Source organism: Emys orbicularis, chromosome 7 (genome assembly GCF_028017835.1).
Source record: "Emys orbicularis isolate rEmyOrb1 chromosome 7, rEmyOrb1.hap1, whole genome shotgun sequence".
NCBI lineage: Eukaryota > Metazoa > Chordata > Testudines > Emydidae > Emys > Emys orbicularis.
Window position 1 is genome coordinate 98,512,635 of NC_088689.1, and position 13,819 is coordinate 98,526,453.

Here is a 13,819-nt window from a genome sequence, read left to right on the forward strand (position 1 = left end):
GGGGGGCTGTTTCCTGCTCCCTCGCCCTGTGGGGGTCCATTGAGAAGTGCCTGGACTTGGGGGGCTCCTGGGTGACTGGGTTGGGGTTCCCCTGTGTTCCAACAGCGCCCTAGCTCTGTGCTCCCCCTACATGATGGTGAATTGGATCCCAAGGGGTCACTTACTGCCGGGGTGTCTGTCTCGGGGTTGCCCCTACAGCCAGGCATCGCCAGTTGTCTTGGGGTTCCCCCAGCCCTCCAGGGTTTGTCTCTGTGTGTGTGGTAAGAGCACAGTAATAGCAGTCTGTCTCTGTGGCTGTTTGCCCCACGGGAGGAGGGGTCATACACTGCTTTGTCGCTGGGGCGGGGTGGAGGTACGTATTGGATCCTGTGCATGATCGAGGGGGTTGGGGAAGGACTGGATCAGAACCGAGATATTGGGGTAGAGAGCTTCCCAATCCCCACAAACACAACCCATAAAGCCCCCCCACTGCTCTCCTAGACTGGAATAGTCTGTAGGGGGCGATCCTGCCCTGGGGGTGGAATAGACTGCACCACACAAATTAGAAGGCACCCCCACTTCTGTGGCCTTCTCAGCCACCATGCTCTCCTTCCTGCCCCCAAGCCCCTCCTCCCTGGGCTCTGGACCGCCCCCTTTCTCCCTACTCCTTGAGGAGTTGTCTCACTTGTGGATGTAGCCTTGGCATTTGGGGGCAGGGTTGTGACCTCAATTTGATTGTGATTTTTGTGCAGCTTGTCTAAGAGACCAGGGAGGGGGGTGGTATGGGGAGGGGATGTTGCCCTTGTCTGTCCCCCATGCAGTAATTGGGGGATGGGTTGCATGGGGAGTTAAAGGGGGCAGGGAATGTGATTCCTATGGAGGGATTGTTGGGTGGGGGTGCTTTGGTGTGTCAGTATAGTGCGTGTGTGCTGTGTGGTGAAGGCAGTGCATGGAGGTGAGTCTGTGGAGGTTGTGTGCAGATGTGAGTGCATGTGGGAGGTGTGGGGTGGGTATGTGGTATGTATGACTGCATTGTGAATGTGTGTACAGTGAGCATGCACGAGCACTGTGTGTGTGTGCGTGTTCAGAGTGCGAGTGGTGTGTGTGTACGCTCAGAGTGCCAGTGGTGTGTGTGTACGCTCTGAGTGCGTGAGTGGTGTGTGTGTGCGTGCTCTGAGTGCGTGAGTGGTGTGTGTGTACACTCAGAGTGTGTGAGTGGTGTGTACGTGCTCTGAGTGCGAGTGGTATGTGCATGCTCAAAGTGCAAGTGGTGTGTGCATGTGTGCAGAGTGCGTGGTGCTGTGTGCGTGTGTGCAGAGTGCGTGAGTGGGGTGTGTGTGTGTGAGTGGTGTGCATGAGTGGTGTGGGCATGTGTGCTCAGAGTGCATGAATGGGGTGTGTGTGTATGGGGCACGTGTGTGTGTAAGTACAGTGTGTATGTGTGCTCTGTTGGATGTTGATGTGTGTTGTGTTGCTTGTAAATACAAGTTGTGTCTGTGAGGGGTGTGTGTGTTGTATATTTGATTTCTCAGTTGTGGTCCCAGATGAGAAAGGCACCTGATCCCCATGGGGGAACCCGGCCCCCCAACCCATCTCCCCATCCCCTCGCCCAGTTACCAGGGCCAACAAGGCATCCCAGAGTATCTAGGGAGTGCAACTCCAAACCCTGCCCCCTCCCCCACAGGATCCCTGTATGAACAACTCCTGTGCAGGGGCTGCATCTCAGTGCTGGGCAAGGGATCCCACAGGCATCTGCATCTCAGCACTGGGTGAGGGATGCCTGTATAAATATCCCCGGCACCTCATTCCCACACACTGCTCTCCATCCCCACACACACACTCTGCCCCTCACTCCTCTTTTCCCCCAGAGCTTCCCAGTCAGTTCCTACACACACACTGGGACTGGGTCGTAGCAGGTGCCCCCCACCAGAGGGGAAAGGCCCCATATCCCATTCCCCGCCCCCCTGAACCAGACAGTCCCCGTTCTGTCCCTGGCTCTGCCTGCTGGGTAAATTCATTTTTTCCATTCATGCTGAACCTCAGCTGGGAGCTCAGGGCAGCAGCCATTTCCCTCTCCAAATCTCATCTTGTATTGCATTGGCAGGTGTGTTATTGTAGGGTCTCCTGGGTGTGCTGGGGCTATGTGGGCTGGTGTGTTACTGTAGGGTCTCTTGAAGCACTGCAGCTACCCTCCCAGGTCTGTTACTGTAGGGTCTTCCCAGAACACAGGGTCAGTGCGGCATGCGGAATGGGTGCTGTGCCGGGCTGGGGTGTGTATGGAGGGCAGGGGAGATTTGTGTATGGGAATGGGAGGGCTCTGGGCCCATAGGGGGCTGGGCTTGGGAGGCTGTCCCCCAGCGGGCTGGTGTGCTCCAGGGAGGAGAGTTTGGGGCTGGATGAGTTGGGGTGTAGATAGCATCCGTTTTGCAAACAGACCCAGGAGTCCCCAAGCATGGGGGGAATCCAGCCAGTGGCTCCCTGCTCCTTTCCCACAATCCCCCTGGAAGCTGGCTGGCTGAGTGCCGCAGTAAATAATGGGCAAGGGAGAGGGGTTGGCAGTTGCGGGGTTCCCAGGGCCTGAGGGGAGCCGTGGGTGTGTGTCTGGGAGCTTAGGGGGGCTCAGGGGACCTGTGAGGGGAAGCCTCTTGCCTGTATTTTCTCTGCCCCCTCCCCCCCACTCGCTGTGTGAGGCTTGTCCCTGAGCAGCCATCTTGAGACTAACCAGCTCAGGGACCATGCTCCCCTCTAACATGCTCTCTATTGCCCCCGTTGCAGAGACCCTGCTCCAGCGCGCCCCACATCCACCCACGGAGATCATGCTGCCTACCCCCATCACAATCCACCCCACACGGAGACCATGCCCCCCCACTCCATTGCAAGAGCGGGCTTAGAGCTGGGAGCCAGAACTCCTGGGTTCTAGTCCAGCTCTGGGAGGGGAGTGGGTGTTGCTGGTTGGTGGAGCAGGTTGTGTTTCAGGGTGGGGGCTGGGCACTCTGGGGGCTGCTTCCCTGGAGTGTGATTGTGCCCGTGTCACGAGCAGGGGGACGTGTGTATCTCTAGTGGAGCCTGGATGCAGTGTGTGTGTGGGAGGGGAATGGGACTAACTCTTTGGGGGGATGGTGTGTGTGTGTGTCCCTGCTTGTATCTCCCTGTCCCCCGCTTCTATTCTGCTGCTGTGTCGTCGCACAGCGCCTGTGTGGAGTTTGTGTGTGTGGGCGTTTGTGTGTCAGTCTGCCCTTGTATCCCGCCACCATTTTGTCCCTCGGTGGCCTAATGGGGAGAAGGTGACTGGCCGTGTGTGTGTGTGTGTGACTGGCTGTCTCCCTGGGGTTGTGTAGGGGCGCAGCTGTGTGTGTGTGTGTGTGTGTGTGTGTGTGTGTGTGTGTGTGTGTGTGTGTGTGTGTGTGTGTCTTTTGGGGGGGTTACAAATTGTGTGAGTGCACTGACTTTGTGTGCGGGGGTACAGTCTGTGTGTGTGTGTGTGTGTGTGTGTGTGTGTGTGTGTGTGTGTGCGTGCGCGTCCTGGCACCCCCTGGTACTGTGTGCTGCAGTGCTGGGGACGGACAGGCATCTGTGCCGGGGAGATAAGATTTAGCAGCATGGTGACTTGATGCCGTGTCTGCTCAGAACGGGGAATTGCTGAAGAGAGGGGTGGGGACTTGGGTGCTGCAGCCTTCCCCTCCCACTGGGTGAAGCGGCAGGGGGCATAATGGCGGGGTGAGTTACGTTATAGGAGAGGCACTTGGTTTTTACAGACAAGAGTATGGGCACAGCAGCCTAGGTATCATGTGCACGGGGGTGTAGAACCTGTGCCACTGGGCATGGGGGGCTGCACACATGTCAGTGCACACAGACACTCGCCTCCCATGCATTGTGTGGGTATAGAATAGGTGTGCAAATGTGCCATGTGGAATATAGCCCTCCTGCATGTTTTCTGTGCATTCCCCCCTGCTTGTGGGTGAATGTTTTGCATGGAACGTGCCTCTCCCGTGTGTTTGGCTCGTGTGGCACATGTCTGTGTGTAAGCATGTTGGATGCATGATGTGCTTCCTGAGTATTCTGTGTGTGTATATGTGTGAGCATGCCATGTGGAACATGCACCTCCGGTGGTTTCTGTGTGTGCAGAGTATGGCTGTGGGTGAATGTGTTGGAGCACCCCCCTTTCCTGTGTTCCCCATGTGTGGGATGAGAACATGCATACAGTTGTGCTCTGCTTAGCCATATATGGACACACACACAAAGAACATGCCACCTGTGGAGCCTGCATATGTCTGCATGGGAAATGAGATGCCTGTCTCCTCTGCATGTATTGTGTTTGGAGCGGGTGCTGCCCATGGGGGTGTGCATGTCTCTGTGTGTGTGTGCTTGTATGTTCATGTCTGTGTGAGTGCGTGTATATTGCCTGTCTTTTGAACCCACATCACCTGTGTGCAGAGTCTGTACGATAGGCCCCACCTTTCCCTTGCATGTGCAGAGAAAGCAGTCCTATGCATCCTTTGGCCTGCACATCATTGGCATGAAAGATGTGCACATGCTCACATGTGTGTGCACACACACCTTGCCATGCCTCCTCTGGCTCCTTGCACCTCCCATCCATGCCCCACAACCCCCCACCCCTCCCACACAATGAATTTCCCTTTCCTGGCTCTCCCCATTTGAAGGCTGGGGCATACAGCTGCAGCTCCCACCCCATTAGTCCATGACTCCCAGTCCCCCTGCCCTTATTCCCCCCAGCATCCAAACTCCTGAGGGCCACTGGCCTTGTGTTATGCTAATGAAGGGGGGCATTGGAACCAATGGGCTGGTGATATGCTAATGAAAGGGGCTATTGGAACCAATGGAGTATTGATATGCAAATGAGGGAGATTGGAACCAATGAGCTCATGTTATGCAAATACATGAGCTGTGATTTGCATTATTTGGGGCCCTGCACTGTTATTAATCTCCTGAGCGGCGGCTCCATGCCGATTACGAGCCTGTCATTAACCGACATGATCCGAGACAATGCAGGGCATGTTATCTGGGCGCCTGGGCTAGGCCAGTGGACGGGGCCATTAATCACCCTCCACCCCACTAGCGAGGCTGCTGTGGGCAAGCACAGGCTCCTGTGTACATGAGTGGGTGGGCATGTGTAGCGTGCACACAAGTGTGAGTGCATGATGGTGTGAAAGATCGGATCAGGGTGTGAGGGGACCTACCCAAGTGTGTGCGTGTGGCATACAGATGTGTGTGAATGGGTGTGTAAGGGCATGAGGGAGGATGTAAGGATGTGACTGTCACAGGGTTTAAGGCCAGGAGAAACTGCCTGATCTGTAAAGCACAGGCCAGCACCCGCACACCAAACCCAGCACCTGCAATGAGACCAAAGCCCACTGGAGAATAGACTGTTCTGTGCCACAGGCAGAGAAGAGGAGGGACCAGAGTGCGCTAGGGCCTGAGGCCGATGAAGTGAGAAATACCCAGGTGATCTTGGCAATTGACCTGCGCCCACACACTGCAGAGGAAGGCAAACACCCCCTCCCCCCCCGCCCCAAGGGCCCTGCCAATCTGACCTGGGTAAAATTCCTTCCTGACCCCACATGGGCCACCAGCCAGAGCCTGGGCATATGAGCAAGAATGAGCCAGCCAACACCCGGGCAGAGAATGCTCAGTGCCACCTCAGAGTCCTGGCCCTCCCCACCCAACGTCCCATCTCCAGCCATATGCAAGGCTGTGTGGCATATTCAACAGTGCATGTGTCACGCTGTGACTGTAATGGTGCGTGTGCATGCTGCAGATGGTGAATGTCGGGGCAGGTGCAAGCCCATGTAGGAGCATGTTGTACATGTACCAGAATGTCCTGGTGTGTGTGTGTGTGTGTGTGTGTGTGTGTGTGTGTGTGTGTGTGTGTGTGAGATACCCCAGTATGTCACCATCTTCTGTTGTATGTGTGTTTGGCACGTGTTGGCATGTTGGAGTGTGTGTGTGGCGTGTGCCCATATGTGACTGTGTCACTGTGTGTTTGTGTCCATAGGCTAGGCAGGTGCACATACATGAGAGGTGTGTACTGTGTGTGTGTCTGCATGGGGGCGTGAAGGTAGGAGTGTGCATGCAAGGGAGGGTCTGTGTAAAGTGAGTGTGTGAGGGAGGGTCGTGTGGCATGTGTGCAAGTGAGGACCTGTGCGGTGCATGTCAGGAGAGCACAGGTGCTGGGGGGCCTGGTAGCATTGGCTGTCTGTGCTCACACAGCTGTGAGCAGTTGCCAGTAAGGAGGCTGAGGTTGGACCCCGGCGGGGGCTGGGTGTGATTTACAGCCTCCCAACTGCCAGAAGCTGCTGCATAATAGAGCTGGGGTCTCCTGGTTAGTGTGGGGGGAGGGTGGCTGGGAGAGCAGGGCTGCAGGTCGGGATTGAGGGGCACCAGCTTCATCCTTCCTTCTTGTGGTGCCAGTGGACACTGTCCTCCCCCCATGGCTTTCTCTCCACAGGGCCCCCGTCCTGCCAGGGTGTTGGCGGGAGGCTGTAGTGTTGGAACAATATGGCTGCCACCGTCATGCCTGAGGGATCCTTGGAGCTGGTCTCCATGGTGACGGAAGGAGAGCAGACAGCATCCTAATGTGCCAGGCCTAGGCCTATGGAGGGGGGTGTTTGGGCCTGGCCTCAGCCTCCATACAGCTTCCACCCCCATCCTTCTTTCCCCTCCCCAGTCCTCCCCCCCCCACTGCAGCCCCTACATCTGCACAGAAGCCTGCTGTACCCCTCACCCACCTTCCCAAGCTCCCCCCAACTGTGGCCATTAACTCTTCACCCACTGTAGCCCTCACAGCCCCAAGCTCCTGCTCCACACAGAGACTCCCCCCGGCAGTGTGTCCCCAACGTGCAGTCTGGGGGAGTCAAGACTCTGGCTGCAGTCGGCCCCCAGTAGCCAGGTGGCCAGTTGGGATGTCACTGAGCAGCACAACCTACTGGGAGTCAGGCTGATATCCAGCAGACTCGTTTCACATCACCCTGTGGAAGATGGTGAAGGGATAGCGGCTTCGTATCACCTACACTGCCGCCAGCCATCCCCGCCTTGGATCGGAGCTGGCGCTTTCCAGAGGGTTAAGGCCCCATGTCCCATTTTCCACCCCCTGAGCCAGGGGTTAGGGCATGAGGATTCCTGGATTCTGTCCCTGGCTCTGGGAGGGTAGTGGGGTGTAGTGGTTAGAACAGGACTGCATGAGTTTGGAGCCAGGACTCCTGTCTTTGAACGTCAAACTCCCCTGCCCCCGCAGGGTATAAGCCATACAGGCTGCAAGTGGGTGCCTTTGGGCTCGGTGGGGGTGGTGATGGGTAAGGGGGAGCATGTGTCTTGGGGTGGGGCATCTGGGTGTGGGGCAGAGAGGGCTCCATGCCATTTGCATGAAATTGCCTGATGTCTTGGAAGCAGCTGCCTGGTGCGGGGAGAGGAGCGCACACGATGATTAATGATGTGGGAGGCGCTGGGGCGGGCGGGAGAGGAATATTAATGCCTCCTGCTCCTGCCTGCCCATCTTCATCCTCGCCCACAGGGGAGGGTTGGGGAGGAGCAGAAGGAGGGGCTGTTTGGGGAATTAGCTACCCTCTGCTCTTGGCCTCCCCTCACAGTGGCTCCATACAGTTCCTTCCATGGGAGACAGAGGGTTGGGACACTTGGCCTGGTGAATCCCCTGTGATCTATCCCCCCACACCCCAATCTATCAGGAGGCAGCATTGGGGCTGGGCAGAGTGGATTCCAGCAATTGATCCCAGGAGCTCTACCCCCCACACCCTGATCTCTCAGAAGGGAGCACGGAGCCTAGTCTGGGTGAGCCCCAGTGGTTGATCCCAAGGATCTATCCCCCCCAATCTGTCAGAAGACAGTGCAGGTCCTGGGCTGGGTGAATCCCAGCAGTTGATCCCAGGAGATCTATCCCCATGGTCTGTCAGAAGGCAGTGCAGGTCCTGGGCTGGGTGGATCTCAGCAGCTGATCCCCACACCCCAGTCTTCTACACCACCGCAGACTGACATATGCAGCATGTGAAGCTGAGTTGCAGTGATCAGGCCAGGAACTGAGGTGTGAGCAAGGGAATCTGCCCAAATGCCATGAGACACCCCGTTTCCTTTCCAACCCCCCACCCCCATAAGTAGCCAAAATCAGATGGGAAACCAGAGTGGCCATAGCAACGGGCATCTGAACCCTTGTTAGGAGTTAGGGTGGGGCCCCCAATCCTGTCATGCAAGAGGGAGGGGAGTGGGGTGTAGTGGGGTAGAGGAGGCAAGGCTCGGAGCCAGGACTCCTGGGTTTAGTTCCTGACTCTGGGAGCCGAGTGGGGTCTGGTGGGTGGGGTGGGGTGGGGGTGGGATTCAGGACTCCTGGGATCCACAGGGTCACTGTCTACTCTAGCAGCCCCTGCTTCCCCAAGGAGGGACGGGCGATGGCCCGTGTTGGGGAAAGCTCATGTGGGGTTGTACCTGGCCTTACCCCTTGTTTGGAGTCTCCCACCCTGCAGGGTAAGCGATGACTCTGATGTATTGTAACTGCCCCCCCACGCTGCCATGCATGAGGGTCACATCTCTTCAATCGGTGTTTCCTTTCTCTGTGCGCTGGGGGGTGCCAGGCTGGGGTGGCAAAAATGCAGGTGTCGGAGGTGCAAGGGTTCTTGGCAGCGAAGCTGTTGGTGTTGAGTGACTCTCCGCTGGTTCCGGAACAGCCACCTGTGTTCCTGTGGGGTGATTGATTTGCCCTGGGGTGAGCACGAGGGGAACCAGCCCCAGTGAGTGCCATGGGGTTACTCTGGGTCTAGGCTGGGTGGGCGAGAGGGGAACCTGCACTGGTGGCTGCAGCGGAGTTACTCCTGATTTTCACTGTGTGTGTGTGTAGCTCCTCTGGCTTTGGCGGTGTTCCTGTGTCAGACTGGGGGAGGGGAAGAGCAATCAGCACTACTGCCTTCCCTGGAGTGACTCCTGATTGACACCTGTACATAGCTCTTCTCATTGTGATGCAGTTAGCCCTGCTTCCCACTGGGCTGCGGGAGGGGAAAATCCTCCCCACTGACAGCCCGGGAGTTTGTTCCTCTTGATTTACACTGCGGGCAGCTCCTCTCGCCTGACTCGGCTCACTCCTGAGTCACTAGGGGGGTGCGAGAGGCCAGTCAGTCCCCAGCTAGCCCTGGTGACCTCCCACCACTAACTCCCTTGCCTCCCAAAGCAGCAGTACGCTCCAGTTCTTCCTGCGGGACCCTCCGGCACCAAAGGCAACATCGTCCCCTACATGCCTTCTCAGGCTTTGGTTTGTGTCTCTTTCTCCATTGTTATTTTTTCTTAATTTTATTGTTTAACCGGAAAAAAAAGAAGCATTTTCCCGTCTCTCTGCCACAGAGGGGCCCCGAATGCTTTTTTTTTTTTTAAAGAGACTAATAAAGACCCCTCCCAGACTCTCTTCTGTCGTCCTCTTTCAATTTCAGTTCGATCTGTCCGGGCTTTTGAGTTCTCTTTCTCTTTTTCCTTCCCTTTCTTTTTTTTGTTCACTCCGTTTCGGCATCCGAACCCCTTTTCTCTCTCTCCCCCCACCCCTTTTCTCTCCCCCTGGGGCCTGGATGTCTGTCACAAGTTAAAAACAGCTTTTAAATTGTGGCAAAAAGATTAAACCCTCCTTTTTTCTGTGCGTTTATATGACTAGTCTTTTTTCTTTCTTTCTTTTTATCTTTTCCTCTCCCCTCAAGGTCCTGCTCATCTGACGTTAAACAGCCAAGGTATGACACTTTACCTTTGTTATTTTCACCCCAACGAACAGAAGTTTTAATTTCCACTCCTCCCTTCTGATCTTTCCACCATCCCTCCTTCATTTCTCTCTTCCGGTTATTTTTCTTCCCTCTCTCCCTCCCTCCCATCCGCTTGATTCATCTCTCGACTCGCGGTGGTTTCTGCCATGGTCCCAGATGTTTTGCTCGGACAGCCGTGTTGTACAGCCGGGTGGTAGAGAGTCAAGCATGTGCCAAAGCCAAAAGGATAAAACTAGTTTTCCTGCAATGTGAAGCAGGGGCAAACAGCATGTGGCTCAGGGCGATGCTCTGATTGTTAGCAGCCATGTCTATGGTGATGGCTGTGGGGGGATTTTGAAGGCAGGGGGTGGACCCCTGAGCCAGGAGGAAATCAGCATAGCTGTGTTGAAACCAGCTGAAGTGTGCCGATTTGCACCAGCCTGGGATCTGGGCCTCTGCTTTTTAACTGGTATTTGCTTAGCATTGCTTGTGCGCAGTCAGTGATGATGCACAAGGGTGTCTGTGAGTGTCCCGGCGGTGCAGACCCTGAGGGCATGTATGTGTTGACTGGTGCTATGGATCCTAGCAGTGAGACATGAGGGCATGTGTGCGTGTCCTGGCAATACAGAACCTTGTAGGGGGACACGTGTCCTGCGTGTATCCCTGTTGGTACAGACCCTCATGCTGAGACACACGCGGGTGTATATGTTTGAACTGGCGGTACGGCCTGTGGCAGCAAAACATGAGGGCGTGCCTGTGTGTCCTGACTTTATGGAGCTTGAAATGACACATGAGGGTGTGTACGTGTTGTGGTGGTACAGACCCTCACACTGACACCCAAGGTCATGTGTGTGTCCCAACTCCCAGTAGAATAGATCCTTTCACTCAGACACGAGGGTGCGTGCATCTTGCCATGTTACGGACTCTCACATTCAGACGGGGGTGTGCACGTGTGTGTCCTGGTGGTATGGACCCTTGAGATGTGAGGGTGTGAGTATGTGCATCTCGGCGGAACGGAACCTCACACTGACACCCATAGCGTGTACTTGTCCCTGTGTTACAGACCCTTGCACTAAGAAATGAGAGCATGGATATATACCAGTCTGTTCTATGGACCCTCACACTGAGACACGGGATTGTGTGTGTGTGTTCTGGTTGTATGGACCCTTGAAATAAGGCATGAGTGTGTGTGTGTACTGGGGTACGAACCCTCATACTGAGACACGAGGGTGTACGTGTGTTTCCCAGTGCTTCAGAACCTCACACTGAGATGCAAGGGTGTGCACATGTGCCCCAGGGTATGAACGCTCCCACTGAGACAGGAGGGTTTGCGTGTGTGTCTCAGGGGTATGCACCATCCACTGAGACAGGAGGGTGTGTGTGTGTGTCTTGGGGGTAGGAACCGTGACACTGAAACAAGAGGGTGTGTGTGTGTGTGTGTGTGTCTCAGGTGTATGAACACTCCCACTGAGACAGGAGGGTGTGCGTGTGTGTCTTGGGTGTATGAACGCTCCCACTGAGACAGCAGGGTGTGCGTGTGTCTCGGGTGTATGAACGCTCCCACTGAGACAGGGTGCGTGTGTGTGTGTCTCGGGGTATGAACTCTCCCACAGAGACAGAGGTTTTATGAAGGCTCACACTGAGACAGGAGGGTGTGCATGTGTGTCTCGGGTATAATCTCTCCCATTGAGACAGGGTGTGCGTGTGTGTCTTGGGGGTATGAACCCTCCCACTGAGACAGGAGGCTGTGTGTGTGTGTGTGTCTGGGAGGTATGAACTCTCTCAATGAGACAGGAAGGTGCGTGTGTGTGTCTCGGGTGTATGAACACTGACACTGAGACAGGAGGGTGTGTGTGTGTGTCTCAGGGGTTTGAACCCTGACACTGAGATAGGAGGGTGTGCCTAGGGAGTCTGAACCTTCTCACTGAGATAGGGTGTGTGTGTGTGTTTGTGTGTGTGTGTGTGTGTCCTGGGGGTATGAACTCTCTCAATGAGACAGGAGGGTGTGTATTTGTGTGTTTGTGTCCCTGGGGTATGAACCCTGACACTGAGACAGGAGGGTGTGCGTGTGTGTCTCTTGTGTGTATGAACCCTGACACTGAGACAGGAGGGTGTGCGTGTGTGTCTCGGCAGTGTGAACCCTCCAACTGAGACAGGAGGGTGTGCCTAAGGAGTCTGAACTTTCTTACTGAGACAGGAGGTTGTGTGTGTCTCGGGGGTATGAACCCTGACACTGAGACACCAGGGTGATTGTGTGTCTGTGTGTCTCGGGTGTATGAATGCTCCAACTGAGTCAGGAGAGTGTGTGTGTGTCTTGGGGGCTATGAACCCTCTCACTGAGACAGGAGGATGTGTGTTTGTGTTTGTGTCTTGGGGGTATGAACGCTTACACTTAGATAGGAGGATGTGTGTTTGTGTTGTGGGGATATGAACCCTGACACTGAGACAGGAGGTTGTGTGTGTGCCTCGGGTGTATGAACGCTCTCACTGAGACAGGAGGGTTTGTGTGTGTGTCTTGGGGGTATGAACGCTCGCATTGAGATAGGAGGGTGAGCGTGTGTGTCTGAGAGGTATGAACCCTCCCACTGAGAAAGGAGGGTGTGCCTCAGGGGTATAAACCCTCTCACTGAGAGAGGAGGGTGTGTGTATGTGTGTGTCTTGGGGCTATGAACCCTGACACTGAGACAGGACGGTGTGCATGTGTGTGTCTCAGTGGTGTGAATGCTCCCACTGAGACAGGAGGCTCTGTGTGTGTGTGTGTGTGTCTTGGGGGTATGAACCCTCCAACTGAGACTGGAGGGTGTGTGTGTGTGTTTCAGGTGTATGAACCCTCTCACTGAGACAGGAGGGTGTGTGTGTGTATCTTGGGGGTATGAACGCTCACACTGCAACAGGAGGGTCTTGGGGATATGAACGCTCAGATTGAGATAGGAGGGTGTGCGTGTCTATCTTGGTGGTATGCACCCTCCCACTGACACAGGAGGATGTGTGTTTGTGTCCCAGGGGTATGAACCCTGACACTGAGACAGGAGGGTGTGTGTGTGTGTGTCTCGGGGGTATAAACACTCTCACTGAGACAGGACGGTGTCTGTGTGTGTGTCTCCGGGATATGTACTGTCCCACTGACACAGGAGGGTGTCCGTGTGTGTCTCGGTGGTATGAACCCTCTCACTGAGACAGGAGGATGTGTGTGTGTGTGTATGTCTTGGGGGTATTAACTCTCCCACTGAGACAGGAGGGTGTGGGTGTGTGTCTCAGGGGTATGAATGGTCACACGGAGACAGGAGGGTGTTTGTGTGTCTCGGGGGTATGAACCCTGACACTGAGACAGGATGGTGTGTGTGTGTGTGTGTGTCTTGGGGGTATGAACCCTCCCACTGAGACAGGAAGGTGTGCCTCAGGGGTATAAATCCTCTCGCTGAGAGAGGAGTGTGTGTGTGTGTGTCTCTCTCTCTTTCTCTCTCTCTCGGGGCCATGAACCCTGACACTGAGACAGGAGGGTGTGTGTGTGGGTGTGTGTCGGGTGTATGAACCCTGACACTGAGGCTAGGTCTACACTGGGGGGGGGGTCGATTTAAGTTACGCAAATTCAGCTACGCAAATAGCGTAGCTGAATTCGACGTATCCGATCTGACTTACCCCGCTGTGAGGACGGCGGCAAATCGACTGCCGCGGCTCCCCCATCGACGGCACTTACTTCTACCTGGGCTGGTGGAGTATGCGCGTCGATTTGGGGATCGATTGTCGTGTCCCGACGAGACGCGATAATTCGATCCCTGAGAGATCGATTTCTACCCGCCGATCGAGGCGGGTAGTGAAGACAAGCCCTCAGACAGCAGGGTGTGCGTGTGTCTCGGGTGTATGAATGCTCCCACTGAGACAGGGTGCGTGTGTGTGTGTCTCGGGGTATGAACTCTCCCACAGAGACAGAGGTTTTATGAAGGCTCACACTGAGGGCAGGTCTTCACTACGGGGGGGGGTCGATTTAAGATACGCAAATTCTGCTACGTGAATAGCGTAGCTGAATTCGACGTATCGGAGCCAACTTACCCCGCTGTGAGGACGGCGGCAAAATCGACCTCCGCGGCTCCCCGTCGACG

General features: G+C 55.5%; 1 protein-coding gene across 1 annotated transcript in view; it reads left to right on the plus strand.

Annotated features, from left to right (window-relative positions):
• NRXN2 (neurexin 2) overlaps positions 1-13,819 on the plus strand; it is a 293,562-nt gene that overhangs the window by 25,010 nt on the left and 254,733 nt on the right. Inside the window, exon 3 of the mRNA XM_065408659.1 lies at positions 9,681-9,710. Within this exon, the coding sequence (XP_065264731.1) occupies positions 9,681-9,710 (30 nt within the window). The remainder of the gene's footprint in view (positions 1-9,680; positions 9,711-13,819) is intronic.